We start from the raw sequence: 19,569 nt of genomic DNA on the forward strand, positions 1-19,569 counted from the left end.
TGTACTCACGTTTTTAAGGAGGGTGAATCACGAAATCAAAATAATCACAATTTTTAATGTATTTAACATGGTTTAGCATGGCAACATTGTACGTCGCGATCCACCCTCCTTAAACTTTGTGTAAATTTGAAGATTTTCTTAAGAAAGTCGTTTCGTGCATGAACTACCTTAAGGAGGGTGGCTACACTCATCAAAATGATAAGAAATTGATCAAATTTGGTGATAATATTCTTCAACATCAAGTGCGAAGACACCATTTTTTTCAAAATTTTCTTCTGCTTAGTTATCGAGTAATTACGCATTGAAGCAGATTTCTTATGCCCGGAATGTATACCTATATATATGGAAACGCTATGCTTATACACTTGAACTTTAGTGATCAATTATTCGATAACTGTACAGAAGAAAAATCTTGAAAAATTTGTATTGTCAAATTTGGCCCTAAAGAATATGTTCACCAAATTTTATTAAATTCTTATCATTTTGAAATTTTTTATGTATTTAACATGGTTTATTAGCATGGCAACATTGTATCGTCGGTAGGCACCCTCCTTAAAGAAGCTAGTAAAAAAATCAGCAACCATGTAAAATTGAAATGATCTTTCTTTATTATTCATTAAAATGATCCCTTTTGTTCTGGAACCGTTCGGAGGGCTGGAATTCCATGGTCGAAAGGCTCGTAAAAAATCGATTTTGTATTTTCAGCGTCCCAATATTTTTCAGCACTTAACTCAACAAACTTCTCAATGTTTATATGCCTTTTTGGTCATCAGCATCGCATAAGGCTGGACGTCGGTAGTTTTGAGATAAAAAACTCCGCTCGTCGGACTTTGATTCGTGTCGCGTCCGCCCATTCTGCCAACCGGACCGCTGCATTCACCGCTCGATAAATTTTCTCCAATTTCGCATCTCACGGCATCGAAACCAAGACTCGGATTGAGCGATTCCGCGAAGAGGTAATAAGCTCGGCCATGAGAACAAGCACCATTCGAGGAAGTGTCGTAGTTTTCACAACCCGGTTGAGACACTCCACCGTTGGGATAGAAGTCCGAATGGCCCAGAGGTTCGAACAGACCCTGCTCGTGTCCATTCGTATGAATCACTTGCACGTTCTTTGCACTCTTTTTTGTTAGACGGTACACGGAATTCGCGTCTTCGAACAATTTACGTGCTGGGTCCAATGCTGAGTCGGGAAAGACGAATGAAATGTTTAGAAAAGAAACAAAAACATTTTTGATGGATTAGAAAAAAAAACAAACTTTTTTGAATTTTATTCCCAAGCCACTTTGAACTCTGATTTCGGTAATTTAAATTCGTAAATGTTGAAGTACGTGAAAAATCGATCAGTCGTCGAATGGGAGTTAAATTTTCACTTCACCAACAAAATCTTAATTGACGCAACAAACTTTATTGATAAATTACCAAAAATTTGTTGAACCTCGCCGTCCGTGTATCTGCCAGCAACTCCCATCACATGAGCACCCATCGAGTGGCCAACGAGCGTGGTAAGTTCGAGCTTCAATTTAGCCTCCTTTTTCAAAAAATTGATCATTCGAGCTATTCGTTGACCAATCACCGAGACTCTTGTAACCGAGTTGTAACGAAGCTTCATATTGAATGGGTTAAAATCCACCATTATCACGTTCACATCCTTCGGGCCTGCCAAGTACGCTGTTCGTTGGAAGGAACAATGTTGATTAACATTTTTATGACCACGCGATACTATGCACAAATTTTGGATATAAAAGGTCAATTTGAACTTGAAAATCCTCGTCCTTGAAAGGTTGAATTTGCTACTCCTCGTTGATTAACTAATCAATTTTATTGTTCATTTTCTTTGGAGCTTTCCATCACGAAAATCGTCGGAGGAATAATTCGAGAATTTGGACTTTAGCATTTCTCTGAAGCTGCTAATGTAAGTAAAAAAAGGAAAATGCGGTGCTGTTGGGAAGCTGGAAACTCACCGTCTCGGAGGGTCGTGCAAGATGCGACACTGAAACCATTGAGCCATCGATGAGTTATGAAGACCGTTGGGTTGGATGAGTTGAAAAAGCTGCGTCTTATAGATTCTGTTGAACCGATCAAGAGTCGTTGAAATTGAGAATAATTTTCTTTCGTGAAGAGATAAAACAAAGCTTCGTTCCGACCAATTTGCTTGACACGTTCATTCGTAAGGTCAAGTTTGTCGAGAACAGTGTCGACAAGTTCGGGGGAAATAACGACTCTCGAGTTTGTCACATTCTGAGGGAGCCAATCCCAACCGTTGGTTTTATTCCCGAGGATCAAACGCGAAGTTTCAGTCACATTTCCATGGGTTTCCGAGAAGCTGTGTTCCCGTGAATCTGCACTAGCTTCGTTGCCACTATGAGAAAGCTGCGGAGCAATACTCAGATCTTTGTCGCTCTCAGGAACTTCCGAGGAGTTGTGTTTCGTTGAATCAGCGTTAGATTTATTTCTGTCAACGGACAATGGCGAAAGAGTCCTGAACGCTTCTTCTTCTTCTTCTCCTTGAGTGGCTATCTCCCCTCTGGGGAATGTGCCATTAGTCCTCAACGCTGTTTCATTTGCATGGATGATCAACGGGTCGTCATATCTCGAATCAGCATGAGCTCCATTTTCATGAGCAAACAGAGGAGAACTGCTGTGGTCTTCTTCATTTTCATCCGTTACCGAAGAGTTCTGTTTCGGTAAATCGGCATCAGATTCACTTTCAGCATTGAAAAACGCTGCTAAATCACTCAGACCAGTCTCATTTTCGTGAATCGCCGACGAATCCTGTTCTCTCGAATCAGCATGAGTTTCATTTTCACGAGTAAACGACGGTGAGGTACTACCGTGATTTTCTTCATTTCCATCCGTTACCGAAGAGTTCTGATTCGGTAAATCGGCGTCAGATTTACTTTCAGCATTGAAAAACGTTGCAAAATCACTCAGATCAGTTTCATTTTCATAAAACGCCGGAATATTTTCTATCGTTGAATCATCACGAGATTCGTTTATTTCAAGGGGAAACGGTGAAGAAGAACCGAAGTCTGTCTCACTGCCGTCGATCAACGACGAATAGTGTTCCGGTAGGCCAGCACCGTCGCTACATAAAGCTGCGGAAGAAGAATTTTTATTTCATATCCGTTGAACGGTTGGATTTATCAAAATATTTCAATTGTTTTACGTACCGAAGTAAACGCTGAGGACGTAACAGCCGATCGACGCACGGAGCTTCATTTCTTGGAGAGTGTAACCTCCGCTAGTTTTTTTCATCTTTATATACAAGTCGCCAAATGATTAGCGAAGAGGCTGCGACGAGTTCCATCCGAAATATTGAGGCCATTGATAAAGGACGTCGTTTACGACAAACATCACGTTGTTAGTTTCGTCTTTTGGGGCTTCCGAAACTTTGAAAATATCACTGTTGACGAATACGTCACATCCAAATCAGCGCAAAAACAACGACGGTGATTATTCATCGGAACACAATGTTTTCTTATCTAATCTAATTATAATCACTCGCACGAGTGTCATACTTTCGAAAAGTGATTTGATTAATTTTTTTCGTTTTATGCACGTACATATCAGTAACGATAAAGCGTGGCAAGAGCTTTGCCTCAAACAACGGTAAAGAGATAAGCACAGCGACGATCGAATTTTTCAGGCTTTTTTATCGAATCGCAAAAAATGTTGATGATCAGCCTGCTCCGAGCAGCTTGGTAGTATTCCTTTTTGGGAAAATAACAAAAATACTTTTCCTGAGCTGTTTTTGGAGAGGCGTACTCGGTTCAAAGAGTCAACGATTCAAAAAAACTGGAGTTGGTCAAAAAATGTTTTATTCGATGAATTTTTCTTCAATTTTTGTTACTTTTGTTGTAGTCTCCGAATCGTTTTACTTGGAGCATAAAATTTGAAATTTTCAATTGAATCGATTGAACGGTTACGATGATAGAGAAAAAAAAAGAAACAAGTTATGCGAGGCATTCTTTCAATTTTTTCGAGACTGACAATATTTTATAAGATTCATGATTCCATGGAACACTGATACTTTCTGCTGTAACTAAAAAAATGTTTGCTTTTCGCGATTTTTGAGGAAAAAACAGGAAAATATCGAAAAGTGGCTTGAGCGCTATCCAACATTTTTTTTTAATCCGAAATTTTGGGAAAATTACTTTTTTTTGGTGTACCATTTCCGTTGGAGCTCCGAGAGAAAAAAATGTCGACTTTTTCACCCTAATCAACATACGTAAAAACAACTTGGCATTCCAAAGATCATTTGAGTAGGAAAAACAATGAGTTGTGACGCTAATTTTGCACAGAAAAACTGCGGTTGTTCCAAAAAAAATACGTCAACTTGCAGTACTCTCTGAACTGCTGCAATTATTTCATTATAAAGAAACAAATTTTGAAAATTTTTCGACTTGTCTCACAGTCGCTGCTGGGACTCTACATTTATTGAAAGAAAAAACGTATAACTGCGTTCGCAATCGAAAAACTCTGCAAAATATGGCAGATCGAGCAAATGAAGTGTCGTAAAAGTTTTGAGGGGATTGGAGCTCTGCGTCGTTCAGAGGGAAGCTGGAACCACGAAGACCCCTTTGGCTTTGACGGCCTGGAATAAAAACGAATGACCACGGACACGGGTGACGTAGACTTTGGTATTTCCTATTTATTCAGTCCAATAATAAACAAATGAGATCAATACAATGGATAATAAATATTAACAGACATTTAGGACGGTCGAGAAACGAGTTTGAGAAGATAAATAAACGCACTCTCGATACCCGAGAACGAAAAATGACGAAAGTGAGTGAATAAAAGGACACTTGAGGCCGACCACCTCTTTATCCTACGAGTAGCATTTGTTACACCGTGATTCAACGAGGTCAGTTAATTGTTCGCTACGCGACGATGGCGCAGGCTCTGGGCCCGTGGGGACCGAAGATTTCGTCCAATAATAAAAATCTGTCTAGTGCATCCAACGAGCATAAATCGTATCGGTTGGAGCACGCATCGTTGATCGTCGGTTTAATTGAAAAACTTGAAAAACCGCAGTAACGTCAACCTCGCCGTGTAAATTCGACTACGTAAGAAACGATAAAATAATCGTCGACGCGATGCAGCATCGATACTCGTAGGATCGCACTCACTCGTTCGAGGATCACAACAAATGCGGCGAACGAACGTAACAAGCTCGAGGAACGTTGACGATCGAGCGGGGGGGAATTGCGTTCGACGACGACAAAAATGAAATACTTTTCGTCAAAAAGTGTTCCCTCGTTGTAGCAGATAAGGAATTACTAACCTAACAATGGTACAGTGAATCGTGTGTATACGGTTTATGCTCATACTACATTATAGTAACGGGGTAAGGAGACGGGGATGAGAGGCAAGCGGGTAGAGGTAGCATCGACGTCCTCGGTTTAACGAGCAGCGTCGGAGTTCCCATAAAGCTTCTGCAAGGAGATCGATCCCCGTGTATCCAAGCGGTGTCTTTACACTCGGTAGAAGATAAACGGACGAGCACACGGAGAGACTTTTATGCGAAAAATTACCATGTTTTTTTAGTAACGTCGGTCCACATCGATTTACAGTAATCATCGAAAAGAGAAAAATCGAAAAAAATCGTCACCAATTTTCAGATTTTTAACTGCATGGTTTGTCTGTGAGAACGGTTTGAAAAACGTCATGACGTCGTAAATCGACATATTCGCGTATATAAGAGTTGTTTTAATAAATACGGTAGTAAATAAGGCGCTGCGCCTTATAAAAAATGGATACCGACGAAATTTCGACTAAAAACAAGGTAAATAGTGAAATGGTTTGATGAAAATTTAGGGGACAACACAGCAATCTCTGTGCTGCGCGAAAAATTGAATTTTCATATTTTCCTTTTTACCACACTGAATTTTGCTGAATAACAGCAAAATTCATGCGCCCGCCAAATGTTTGAGCAGCCGCTTCGTTTATAAGGGGACTTTGTGTTCGGGAATGTGTTTAAAATTTTAGTATCATCGAGGTGCACCGTCCCGGAAAGAAGTAAATCTTTGTCGACAAGAACTTTATTTCGGGCGCGGTGGAGCTCAACGATACAAAGAATTGAAACATTTCACCAATTACTAGTCCAGTCCAATTGAGCAATTTAAAAAATTTCACCAAAGGCACGAGCGACGTTCAGATATCGACGGACCGTTCGATCCAAGAACGTCACAGACCTAAATTTTGCCTGGCCTAAATAGTAAAATTTGAGAGACATGCTCTCCGCGCGTCAATATTTCAATGTACTTCGGTGGAATGTAATAGAACGGCGCTGCTTCATAACATAGCAAGTATTCGTATAAAAGTGTCTCCGTGCAGTGGGCTTTGGTCTGACCTCGAAGAGATACCGGACGCGACTGTACATGCGGGCACGCGTCAGACGGTATCGAGGCGTCTGTCGCGCAGTGGTGAAATTTTGATTAAACGTCTGGCACGTTTATCTCTCGAGGCACGTTCCGTTGGATGAGTGTCGGCGGAGGTGGGTCTCCTCGAAGAGGCTTCGTGGAAGCGAGATGAAGATGAGCCGCGTCGAGCGGAGGGAGATCACTTGAAAAAGTCATCGTCGTCGAACGGATCGCTTTCCCTAACGAAAATATTAACGGACTCAGACTTTTTAATATCGTGGTCGTTCTTAATCTTGTTATTGCCATACTTAATTTGTCTAGAATTTTTTAGGGAGGCGGCACCGGGCGCGCTCGTCGTTTCGGGCACGCTGTCGGCCATTTCGGATTTGAATGCGAAGGCGTCGTCCTCGAAGCGCGGACTAGGATCCCCGTTGTAAAAGGAATCTCTACTTTCGTTGTCCTCGGTGGTCAGTCCCTCGAGGGTGCCGGCCAAGACTTTGTCCACGTCGGGTGTCAAGTCTTCGGGGGTTGATTTAAACTCGGCGGAATTTCTCGCGCGTTCGTTCGGCGGCTCGCTCGCGATGGTTTCGTTGTCGAAGTAGCCGGAGCCGCGAGTCCCGCTCGTGCTTCCCGAGGGCTTCGCGTATCTGGCGAGGCGTTGATCCTTCCTCAAGTGTTCCTTGACGTTCCTCGGGGTCGTAGCCTGCTGTTGGCCCTCCATTTCTGGTATGACGCCGTGGGACGGTTCCGCGAGCGGGGACTCGAAGGCCGCCTCGCTCGGCTCGACCGGCTCCGTGAAATCGTCCTCGAACGGGGAGTTCTGGCTCTTCTGCGAGGCGGGACGATTCGACTTGTGTCGGTTCATCCTACGGCGATGGAGAGTTTCGCTTTTGGCGTCCGGGCCCTCGGACCAGTAGAGGCGCTCGCTCGTGCTCCCGCCGGCCGGCCAGCTCTCGAACTCCTGGTCGCTGCCCCCCCAGTAGCTTTCGCGGCTCCTCGATCTGTAGGGTCGGTGGTAGAGGCTCGAGTCGTTGTCGCTGCATTCGGACCTGGACATGCCGTATTTGAAGCGCGGATCGGCGTAGACCGGCTCCGAAATATTTCTCTCGTCGTTCGCGCTGTTGGGCCTCTTGGGCCAGTGACGCTTGCGGGTCAAGTATCGCGGGGAGTTCTCCGGGCGATCGGACAACGGGAGCGAGTACTCGTCCTCGGGCCAGCAACCCGTCGGACCGAGCGATCCAGGAACGTAGAGATCGTGACCGGCTGGACGGTCCCGCAGTTCCCTGGCGTCGGCGCGACAGTAGTGCTGCTTTCTGTACACGTCGATCGGCGGTCCGTACTCGTTCCTGGGGTCCAGCCTCGGGTCTACCCGCGAATCGGCTTCCCCGGGTATCCTCCTCGGCCAGAATCTCCCTGGAGCGCTCCCTTCGTCGTCCCACCTTTCTCGCCTTCTCTCGTATTCCCTCCGCGACCATCTCTCCTCGTCTTCGTAGGCCATGCTCTCCTGACTGCTGAAACGATCCCTGTCGCGATCCTCCTCGCTCCAGAGTATCATTCTTCTCTTGGTACGATCTTCCTCGTAGAACATGGGCTCCGGGACGAAGTGGGGAGCTTGTTGGAGCCCGGGCTGAGGCGGTTGAGGCTGAGGGGCGTTCCTGAAGGCCTCTCGATCGCCGTTCCAAGCCCTCTGCTTGCTCCTGCACTTCCAGTAGCCCTTGGACGGCTCGTCGATCTCCTCTTTGTACGAAGTAGCCATTTGCTTTCGATTTATTTGATATCTGCTTCGTTGGAGGCCGTGGTGTTCGTCCTCTTCCCTGGACCAGCCCCGGCCCGAGGGCTCCTCGTGCCACGGCGACGAGTCCCGAGTTCTGTGCCCGCTTCCCTGCTTCGGCCAGGCCGCTCCGCGCGGTTTCCGCGAGCCCCGTTCCCGGAAGTGCCGCTCTTTGTCGCCGCGTTCGCTCCGCTCTTCGTAATACGAAATGCCCTCTTCGGTTATTTCGTAACGCGGATGTCTGCCGCACCAGAAATCGCTGTCGCCGCGGAACTGCCTCTTGCCGTTGCTCTCCTCGCTCTCCTCCTCGTCCTTCCACTCGTTGTCGCTCTCCCCGGAGTGCAATCTCGGCTGGTAGTGCTGCTTCGGCGTCAGCTTGACTCCCCCGCCGCCGCCGCCGCCGCCGCCGCTCTCCGTCTGAAAGTCCTTCTCGTCCGGCGACCAGGGCGAGGTTCCGCCCACGGAACCTTGCCCCTCGTACGACGATTTGTCCGAATGAAAGACGACGGAACTCTCGAACTTGGCCCAGTTGCTTTCGTCCTTAACGCTGCCCGCCGAGTCCCGCCCGTCCTTGCTCAGCTCCGGCTTCGCCTCGGGAAACGGGCAGAAAACATCTTCGAATCCGGTACTCGGGGCCGGCCCGGCGTTGCTCTTGGCCAAGCCGCAGCTCACGGCGCACTGGTCGCTCGCGCTGTTCAGCATCCTTATCTCCTCGAAAATATCCGCCGTCACCGCTTTGAGCTCCTCCTCGTTCCTCGTCCCAGCTTTCCTCGGGCTGGGACTATCGGCTCCTGGTTCCGAAAATATCTTCAACAGATTCAACAGAGTTTGCTGTTGCACCGGCGACGTTACGGACGGACTCGGGAGTTTGTCTTCGCCCGTCGTCCCGTCTTTGGCCAACGTCACGGGCTCCGCGTGATCGTCAACGATTTCCCGCAGTGCCGCATATCTGTCCTTCGTCTCACTCGCCAGAGTCGAAATTTGTACAGTCGTCGGTGTCTTCGGGGCTCCGGTACACGGGGGGGCTTCGTCCTCTTCCTCTTCTTCGTCCTCTTCCTCCTCGTCCTCGTCTTCTTCCTCCTCGTAAATATCTTCTTCGCGGTTACCTTGCTCCTCGGCAAGGTCGGTGTCCTCCCTCGCCAATTTGACTCGCGGGCTTTTCACACTTGGAGCAATCTCGTGAGACTGCTTTTCGAATGACTTGCCACCGCTGACCTCCTGCTTGTCGCTTCCTCTCGGATCATCGTCGTCCTCGTTACTTTCCTCAATTACGGCTTCTCTCGGTGAGGTTACCTTACCATCTTTGTCAGCGTCGTCACCGAGGTCCGCGAGGTCCGCTTCGACTTCCGGTCGGGAGAGACGCTCACCCCGAGCGGGTAGTTCCACGCTCAGTTCGCAAGTTGCCAAAAGATTCGTCATCCGAGCGAGTTCGTCTTTGGGCTCGTTGCTATCCGTCTCAATTAAGAGGGGCTCGGGTCCGGCGGGACGATCCGGAGATTCTTGGTGGTCGATCGTTTCGATGGAATCGTTCGCTCGCCCGTTGTCGTCCTGCTTATCTTCCATCTCCAGGAGTTCCCTGAACACCGCGTACTTGTCGTAGACCGGTTGTTCCTCGGATCGCTGGGGTTGGGGTCTCGCGTCTTGGTCAAAGTCCGCCTTGAAGAGCGGTTTGTTCGAGACGAAGCAAGTTTCTGCGAGTTGGCCGGAGGCCGAAGGAATTTTGGGGAATCCGGGGGGCGGGAATCGGGCCACGGGCGAGCCAGCGCTCGCTCGGGGAGTCGAGGAATCGTTGACTTCCCGAGCGGACAGTTTGGCCAGACACTCGGTCAACTGCTGCAAGGTCAAGCTCGTGAGCTCGGACACGCTCATGTTGAGGCTCGTCGCGAATTCGGCGAGGTTCGAAGAGGTCAATTGGCTGAGCGTGATGTCGAGGGATGGCCGAGTCGTCACCGCGGAGTTGGTAGTCGTCGTTACTCTTTTCGACTCCCCGGAAACGTTGCTCATGTAGGGGTTCCGGAAAAGAGTGGAGAGCGTGGTGGGCGTCATCGTTTCGAACCTCGAAGACGACGTTCCCCCGCTGACGGTAGAGCCGTCGCTCTGCCTCAGGGTGAGGGGCGAGGGCGGACTGAAATTGTCGTCGAAACGTTGCTTATTGTCGTCGACGCGAGCCGGGCTCATGGTGCGTTCGCGCTTCGTCGGCGACGGCGAGCTTTCCTCGCGCTCGATGAAGTCGTAGTGCAGGTGGGTGTCCGTGTGAGGGGGCCGCGGCGGGGGCTTGCTCCCTCCTCGGGCGCCTTGTTTCTTCGGGGGCAAAGGAGGTGGATTTATGAGGATGCTGCCCGCGCCTCTGGGCGGCGGCTCCGGCACGATGTCCAACTCGGCACTGGAGCTGGAGAGCCTCGAGTTGGCCTCGGACGAACAGGAGCGCAACGGAGAGCCCGGCGCGTCGTTCGTGCTGGAAAAATCGACTGGGAAGGGTTTGTCGATCGATTTACGGAGCCTCGACATGCTCGACAAGTCCGAATCGAATTCTTTCTTCCTCAGTTGCCGATACTTCTTCGGACTCGGTATCCTCATCAACGACTGCGCCGAATCGTTGGGTTCTTTGTCCATCCGAGGCGTCGATGAAGAACTGGTCGGTGCGGTGTTATTGAAGCTAAAGGATTTCTCGTGAATCGGCGAATCCTCGGGGGGAAGCGACACGGAGAGCGGCTGATGGTGGATCAACCTCTGATTCAGTCTGTTGCTGGCTTGTTGACTCGATTCTATTTTCGACGGTAAACTCGTCGCTCCCGAAGCTCCACTCGATTCAGCTACCTCCCCAACCAACTCATTCCTGCTTTCGAACTTTTCGAAATTCGCGAAATCCCCGTCCTCGAATATCTCCCTCGATTTATGATCCCCTCCGTTTCCCACCTTCATAGGATCCAATGAGTCTAAGCTTATGTCAAAATTCGTTGGGAAAGTCTCCCCTGAATTGGTCGTAACGAGATCCTTCAGTACCTTCTTCGGCGGATTCTTCAAATGTTGGAAAAAGTCTTTTTTGTCTATGTAAGGCTTGCTCAGTCCAGTCCCGAGGGGATCCAATTCCGTGAACACGTCTATCTGCGGACTCTTCCGAATGTTGCCTCCTCCCCCGCTCGAACCCTGCCAATTTCAATTCGTTAGAACCACAGCGACAAGCGTTTATTTAACCCTTAATAGTCACACGGGGTACATTGGACTCCAGCCGTTTTTCGACCGACGATACCAAACAGAAATTCCGAGAAAATGGGACTCTTGGTGCCCTCGGTCGATAGTTCGAACCTTTGAGAAGAGAGCCTCATCGTTATTATTTTAAAGGGCCCGTTAGTTTAGTTTTTATAGTCGATCAAATCAGACCGTGCGAAGATCCGGGGTCCGATCCACCCCAGCGTGACAAATTTAACTAATACTACCTGAAAGCGTGATTTCTCAGGTTTATAGAACGAGTTGATTTTTTTTTTTTTTTTTTTTTTTTTTTTTTTAATTGAAAATTACCATTTCTACATCAATTTTTGTGAAAAAAGTCATTTTTCCTGCCATTCTTTTCAAGTCATTCTTTTCTTTGACATTTTTTTTAATATTAAAAATAACACGAATAGAATAAAATCGTTATGGTCGTTTCTTGAAGGTTCAAAATACATTGCAGTATTTTTATTTTATTTTTTTTTTTTACAGTTTGTCAATTATTTATCGACCCCCAAAGTGAGTGGGGTACTTCGGACCCCGTGTGACTGTTACGGTGAAACTTGAGGCGTGACTAGTAAGGGTTAAGCTACTAGCTCGTGCACGAAACGATTTTCTTGACAAAGTCTTCAAATTTACAGAGTTTAAATGGATAGTCGACTCACACGCACGCATATCAAATTTTTAAGTCCTCGTCTTATTCGTTATTTAGATAAACGATATGAATAAAAATACGCAGACTTTTAGGAACTGTGCAAAAAAAATCGTTCATCTTTCCATATAACGAATGAGCCTTTCTTACGAAGTTTATGAAAAACGTACACAATAACGACGAATTATATAATCAAGATTTAGGAAAAAATTCGAGACGATTGTCTTACTAAATAGTAATAAAGAAATGTTACGTTAAAGATTGAACGAAATTCACGATGAGCGTTCGTAACCTCACATTTGCTTATTTCCCCATTTTGTTTATTAACTTTATTCTTTGTATTTTTCCTTTGCGCCTAATGCGTTTTTTGAGATAAAAAACTGTAGTATTTTCGCCAGGGACGAATGAAATTTGGGTTTCGGTCAGTGATGGATCCCCGATTAATTGAGGCTTGTAATTTCATTGGGCAAAAAAGTAAATTGTAAAAATGTGTTTACAATTTTGAATTAATAACTCTGACATTAATTTAGAGCGATAATATTTTTAAGTGGGAAGTAAAAATCGTCACAATGTAGACACCCATAAAATACAATCCTGCCGGAATGATCTATCGCGCGCTTCCAAACTCGAGATTTAGAACACTAAATTGAGATTCCACTTACGTTTTCCTTCTCATCATCGCCATTTCCAGTGTTTGTTAAACTAGCGATTTCATCGTCACTGAACCGCTTCTCGCTGTCGTTATCCAACCACTGAATGGACTCTTGAGGCGGCGGAGTTTTTGTGCTCAAGGTTGCTTGCGTAGCTGGGCTCGAGGTGACCGACGGTGGGGTGACCGGAATCGTTTGCTGGCGCTCCAGGTGGCCCCTCTTCGAGGTCGAGGGCGGTGGAGGCAAAATAGGTTGAACGCTCGTCGTCACCTGCGGAAAGTCCTTTAATAATGGGCCAATGTAAAGAGCTCTTTGCATCCTCAATATCAGAGTTTGAGGCAGTTATCTGGAGCGGAGTCGAAGAAGTAACTCGAAACGAAGGAGCCTCACCTTGATGTTCGCGAAGGAATCTCCGAAGGGATCAGTCTCGAAGGGATCCTCCGAAGACGGTCTCGGATTCTCCGGCGTTATTTTGTCCATCTGGTGGATTCCTTGCTGCAAGGAGTTGAGCTCGAACTGGAGATCGAGGAGATCGGCTATGACGCCGGTTTGGCTGTCGTTTTTTTTCTCGTTGATGCTACTGATGCTCGGGACCCTGTCAACGAGACTGGAGCTTCGCACGCGTTGGGAACAGCTCTCCATGCCCGCAGCGCCCTGAGCGTCGATCGGAGTGGAAAGACGCGAATAATTGAGCGAATATGAGAGCAGCTTCTTCGAGCTCGCCGTCCGAGTTTCCAACTCACCTTCGTGTCTGGCGCTGGCTCGACGAAGATCCCGCTGATATGAAACTTGATGGCGTTTTGCTCGATGTTTTGTTTCGTCAATTCGATCTCTTTTTTCTTCAACTCGAAAACAACTTGGAAAAGATCCCGCATCGCAATCACCACCTGAATTAAGGGGGACGATTTCATTAGCATTTTCAAAGTGGAAAAATAGAGAGGGAGCTTCTCCCCCTCGAGCGAATCAGTCTCGTCGTCCAACCGACAATAATTCGATCCTCTTGACCAAATGTGTGACCCCGGAGAAACTGGCTACCGTAATACAATTATTCACGTACGACCCTCCGGTTATGAAACTTTGAAGCGAGACCTCGCTTCGTCACGATATCGCCCACCGGCACTCGACTACGCGGGAATCGGCATTGGATCGCTTCACGGAAAACCGAAAAAATGCGATTTCAATCTTTGACCGATTTTATTTTAGGCGAACGCTCGACTCGCAAACTCGCGCAAACTTCTACGAGAGCCCTCGAAAAAGTTCCCTTTACCACTTGTTTTGTTCACCGTGCCAACGGCTTCGCGGTCTCGATGCCACGCTCGAATGTGTAACTCATCGTCGACTTACTTGATTGGCAGCCTTGTCGGTTTTAATGCCAAAAAAGCGATGGCCTGTGTCCGGGGAACCAAAAATGTAACCGAAAGCTCGAGAGTCGCTCATGTCTTGAGCGATGAAGGATATTTTGTGGACCGGATGGTGGTAGAGGCACTCCTAAAATTCGAGCGAAACGAGGATTATAAGAGTTTTGAGGAACGAGGATTTCCGTAGAAATTTATTGATTTTTAGAATATAAACGATCGAGTACCCCGGTCTTTTCGTCTCGCAATCGAAGTCCATCGATGCTGACTTGCACAGCGATCCGTTGTTTGTGCTCGCCGGCCGCTCTGATCGCCATTTTGAGATCGGCAAGAGCAGCTTGGCACATCCGATCGCCACGAGCTTCGGAAACCTCGAGGATGCCGATGAGTTTGGCCTTGAAGGAAACGCCCTCGCCAAGGAATCGTGTCGGCTCTTTTTTGACTGCAACACACGCGCAAACACCTTTTTATCAAATGCATTCACAAAATCGTTTGGCAATTTGTTCGGATACGTTTGGAGCCCGGTACAAAAGACGGATCATGCGCGGGGAACAAGGATTCGTAATGGAGTGAAAGGGGCTCGGCGATCTGTATTCATCGCTCCGCGGGGTTCCCACCCGCAGAGCTAAATCCACACCGACCGACGACAATCGTTTCGAGCGCGGGGGTCCCCGATTGAATTTGTATCTCGTCGCACGAGCTCCAGCCCCGTCGAATGATCCACCGCGCGCGCGCCTGCAAACTCAGCCGGCAGCATCCACTCGAACGTTTCTACAGGACGCCCTAAAATTACGCCGGAATAGTTGAAAAAATTCAACGGAACGACGGGACGAGTCCAAAGCTTTTTTCTACTCGATCCAACGTCGAGAAAATATTAAATTACTGCGACGCTCGTGGGACAAAACGCCTCCGGATTTTCCGCCTTCGAATATGCACCGAGGTCCAAAGAAATTTTGACTCGCTCTGTACAGTTTTTGCTTGACAAACTTCGAGCTCCCTGTCAATCGGGTTTTTGCGTTCACTCTCTTTGCGGATATCAATAACACTTCGATAATCTCGATCCGAAGTAATTGAGTGAATGTTTAACGAAATCATCGAATCTCCACGAGAGTTCGGTTGGGCGGTCCAAATGGACTCGGTTCCGAACCTCCTTTCGTATCCGAGGAGCCTAAATACATCAATCTCGCTTATCGCTTATTTTTTTGTAAACGACTGACATCCGCTTTCGCAACGTCAAAAACCAAAGTTTTTTCATCTTTTCTTTCTTAAAAGCCCCGCAACGTAATGTTTTCTTTTGAGAAACGGAATCTGCGCGATAAATTTCCTTCGCGAGACAAACTTTTCCGAAGCTCGAAATCGCGAATGAAATAATTCCAAATTTTCAAATTTTCCCCCGTAAGACGCCCCGAGCTGTGCTTATCGTTGTCGGGGGACCTTTTAAACTCTCATTCACCGCAAAAAAATTGAACCTTCACTTTATTAGACACTTTATAGAATCGTTGAAAGTCTCAAGTTACTTTTCTCGTCGAATTTTCTAATATCTGGTAACCGTAGTTTGTAATTGTTTAACAAAAGCATGATTTTAAGACAGCAAGCAAACCCGCGGCTGGGTCGAGACCATCAGTGAGCCACCGCAATCCGATTAATCTCTGTGTCTTCGATTAACTCGATTGAGCATTGATCATGATCATGAGTGTGCCATGAATTTTAATGTAAACTTGATTCGTCTTGCTTTAACTTCGTTTCACGAGCTAAACTAGTCAAGCTCGTGCGATCATTCCACAATGATATTTACTTTTGTCCAAACTCATAAACCGATTATTATATTCGTTAAAATGTGCTGGATAAATAAAATAAAGTTGTTAGCCAAAACCAGGCAATATTTGTTCAAACAATCAGGGTGGATTAGAAAATTGGGAATTTGTGTGGCCGAATTTCTGCCGTTATTTGAGGCCGGGTGAGCCGAGCTCTTGAAAAAGATTCGAAATATTTCCAAGTGCTTGTAATCGGGGCATTCTCCTCGGAACGATGCCTCCAATCAGCATCCCACGAACGACAAGTGCATGCAGCAAACAAAATATTCTTCGATTGTTAAGCTTCATTTTTTCCAGCGCGTACACATTGGTTTTCCTTTTTTCTTTGGCCCTTTTATTTCTTCATTGTTGAACGCAGCGGCTAAGCGAAAGTGTACTTTAAGCGATCCAGCCCTTCCATTAATGAGCGGGGCTGTACGACGTTGGGATCGAATCCCGCACTCTCGCCCACTCGAGTGTCTAGCGCCAACTGTCGATACTTGAAAATCAAGCGGCACGGGGGGGCAGGCGGGGTGCGACTGGAGATTTTTTTCTGAGGAGCTTTCTACGCGAAGAAAAAAGAAGCTGGAGAATCGTGCATGAAAATGTGTTTGAGGGTAAAAGACCCAGGGAAACGACGAGTTTCCATAAAAATCGGGAGCTTTGAAAAAAAAAACCTAAAAAAAAAAATACCGGCTCGAGCTGCGAATGGAACGAAAGGTTTTCGCGCGCCTGTTCGTTGATGCACGAAGCCTTAGGATAAAATGAGAAATCGAAATATTGGAGGATTCCGACGTTCATTAATTCTGTGGGGCTGGGAAATTGGGGGGTCAGTAATTTTCCTAGGCTCCAATGGTTATTGCTGTTTGCGGTGGGCCAGCGTGAAAAATGAGGGCGCGTTAGCCCGGAATGAATCGGAGGCAGGCGGGCTCAGAATTCTCGTCTGATCTCAATAAACGTGCAATAAATGCGGGATGAAAATATTTTTACGGGCTCGAGCTGGCTGCGCGGGAAATCGGGAGACGATTTATTTAGAGCTTGTATCTGTAGGTTGAGCTTGAACATTTGCAGAGTGAGTTTCGTCGAATCATCTGTGCAAACAGAAGCATTAGCTCGATCGTGAAATTTTACGAGGGTCAACATCGAGAGCCATCGCGATGGGCAATAAATATGGATTTGTGGAGAAAGTGAAGGATTGGACAATGCCAAGAAATGGGATGATTGCTGGGCTTATGTTCCAGACACGAGTCATATTTTATGCGCGAATTATATAGCAAATGAGAAAACTCATGCCTCGGACGACTGTCCCGCGTGCTTTTGTCCTTGCCCACGAGACTTTTCTGGTGCTGAAAATTCCCTGGGCAATCCCAAATCTATGAATTTTCGATCATTTCTTCCAGCGATCGACGATTTTTTCTCATTGAGCGTGGTGGATCACGAAATAAATATAATCAGAATTTCATCAAATTTCGTGATAACATTCTTTGGCATCAAGTATAAAAATACAATTTTTTTCAAATTTTTTTACCACACGGTTATCGAACAATTGAGCGTTAAATCGAACTTCTTATGCACGAGATGTATAACTGTATATATGTAAATTATACACGCTTATGCACGTGAACATTAGTGTTCAATTACTCGAGAGCTATGTGGTAGAAAAATCTAAAAAAAATTCTATTTTTTATAACCTTTTAAAGAATACATTTAGCAAATTTTATTAAATTTTTATAATATTGAAGTTTTTAATGTATTTAACATGGTTTAGCATGGCAACATTGTATCGTCGCGATTCACCCTGTACTGCATGCTAGTCAAATGAGTGTTAAATTTTAAAAACGCTTTTAGATCAAGTTTAACGTACCGATTAAATGTATTGTTAGTGGATTTGTATTACAGCATATCTCATTAACATGTGAAAATATTAAAAAGGCTAGTTTTGCAAAACCATCAACTGATTAATGCAAAATTCCACGCTGTCACATTTTCACAGATATTTTTAAAAGAATTATCTCCGTTTTTTCATCGATTTTATTGCAACAAGTCTCATTTTGTTGGTCAACTGGTCCTCTATGAATTCACCATGTAGTTGTTTTTTTTAACTCGATCGTTTCACCGTTGCAGCTAATTGTTCATTGAGTGAAAAAACTTTTTCATTCATAATTTCTGAAGTAATGAGTTTAAAGGATAATCTACGTGGTCGATTCGTAGAGGATCAGTTGAGGAACAAAATGAGACTTGGTGCAATAAAATCGGTTAAAAAATACAGATGATTCTTTGAAAAATAACTGTGAAAATATGTCACCAGGGAAATTTGCATCTATCAGTTGATAGTTTTGCAAAACTATCGTTTCAAATATTTTTTCACGTTAATAAAATATGCTCGAATACGTATCTACTAACAATAAGTTTAATCGGTACGTTGAGCTTGGTCTAAAAGCGTTTTGAAAATTTAGCACTCGTTTGACTAGCATGCAGTACAGGAGTTACCTTAAATATCATTTCCTCGTGTCCAATTTCGACCCTGACACTTTCCTACAATTTCAAATAAATATTTCAATTATTCTCCATGTTCCAGTGATCACAAACTCAAAGGTCACTTCGTACGACGATTGTTATTTTCGATAGTTAATTTTGATTGTTATTTTGAGCAAAGTTATTTACGTCGGACACTGTTTAAGAAAAAAAAAACGATTTTTTATTTAAAAAAAAAAACCCTAACTCTGGGATTGGTTTAACCAGCTTCCTCGGGCGCCAATAATTTAGAAATTCTGGATTAAAGTTGTTGTTCGGGTAATTTTGACTCCTGGCGAGCACAGAGGATTAGATTCCCACGATTGGGGACGAAAACGCAGCTTCAAATCGTTTCGTTTCTTCGTTAGAGAAGTTCGTACCAAGGTGGAAAGTGTTTTCCTTTCTGAACAATTGACGAATTTCATGGAGTGAGGAAAATTTGGATTGATAATGATGAAAAAAGCACATTTTCGTTGAAATGCATAAATGATAAGCCGCAAATGCCACCGGATTTTCCGCCTTTTCGAAACAGCAGCCGTCATCTCGACAATTGTTTATAAATTGCTGTGAAAATGCAGAAATTTTGACTCCGTCAAAACGATCGAGCAGAGCCCACGATTCGGGAGGCTTCGGAGCGACAAGTGGTGCCATCTGCTCGGGGGGTGGGAGAACGACGTCGAACGCAACAATAGATCGAACCTGTTGTGTCGACGGCAGGGTTACTCCGAGCGACGGGTTCGAGGGTGAATGGATTTCAATTCGCGATGTATTTAACGTGACTGTAGTGAGTGGAAGACTCCTACAGTGGACGTACCAAAGGATGAAATATGTATATGCGTAAACAACGTTAAAACACTGATTTTTGGTTAAATATGTTCGATGGAACCCGAAATCCCGATTTTGAGAAGAAAAATTGGAGCGGGTGTAAACGTCAAGTGGGAATTAGTGGAATTTGTGCATTTCGAGGGGTAAATTTGTAAAAAAATGTTAAATTTCAAGGTCGTTCGTACGTGCTGATTAGCACGAATGATGAGTAAGAAATTTGGATGGAACGACGGCGAGAAAGTGGTCGGGATACTCACACTTGCATGGGCTGTTTTTTTTGCGTAAGGTCTGCATCGGTGTGATGTAAAGTGGCAAAGCTTGTGGTATCGAAAATCTTGATATCTAGGGACGGCTGAATAGCCGAAATATTATTTCCGGTGGCGGTTGAACGAACGGTGTGTTTTGAAGTCTTCGTCGTCTTCGTCTTTGTTTTC

The 19,569-nt window shown here is 45.6% G+C and overlaps 2 protein-coding genes across 3 annotated transcripts; both read right to left on the minus strand.

Moving 5' to 3' along the window:
* Positions 1-585: 585 nt before the first annotated feature.
* Positions 586-3,249, minus strand: LOC122408899 (uncharacterized). The gene is made up of 4 exons (XM_043415994.1): positions 3,174-3,249; positions 1,965-3,098; positions 1,423-1,671; positions 586-1,183 (listed from the first exon to the last, which is right to left on the minus strand). Exons 1-4 carry the CDS (start codon positions 3,220-3,222, stop codon positions 744-746), a joined length of 1,872 nt encoding a protein of 623 aa, XP_043271929.1. The 5' UTR covers positions 3,223-3,249; the 3' UTR covers positions 586-743.
* A 1,385-nt stretch (positions 3,250-4,634) lies between these two features.
* Dab (DAB adaptor protein) lies at positions 4,635-19,529 on the minus strand. Of its 2 annotated transcripts, none has more exons than XM_043415991.1 (7): positions 19,393-19,529; positions 14,231-14,445; positions 13,993-14,136; positions 13,392-13,535; positions 13,039-13,302; positions 12,661-12,918; positions 4,635-11,286 (listed from the first exon to the last, which is right to left on the minus strand). In XM_043415991.1, exons 1-7 carry the CDS (start codon positions 19,427-19,429, stop codon positions 6,568-6,570), a joined length of 5,781 nt encoding a protein of 1,926 aa, XP_043271926.1. In that variant the 5' UTR covers positions 19,430-19,529; the 3' UTR covers positions 4,635-6,567. The 2 variants fall into 2 exon arrangements, with proteins under 2 accessions (XP_043271926.1, XP_043271925.1); XM_043415990.1 differs by having other exon boundaries at positions 12,661-12,930.
* Positions 19,530-19,569: the final 40 nt, after the last annotated feature.

Source organism: Venturia canescens, chromosome 4, assembly GCF_019457755.1.
Source record: "Venturia canescens isolate UGA chromosome 4, ASM1945775v1, whole genome shotgun sequence".
In the NCBI taxonomy this organism is placed as follows: Eukaryota; Metazoa; Arthropoda; class Insecta; order Hymenoptera; family Ichneumonidae; genus Venturia; species Venturia canescens.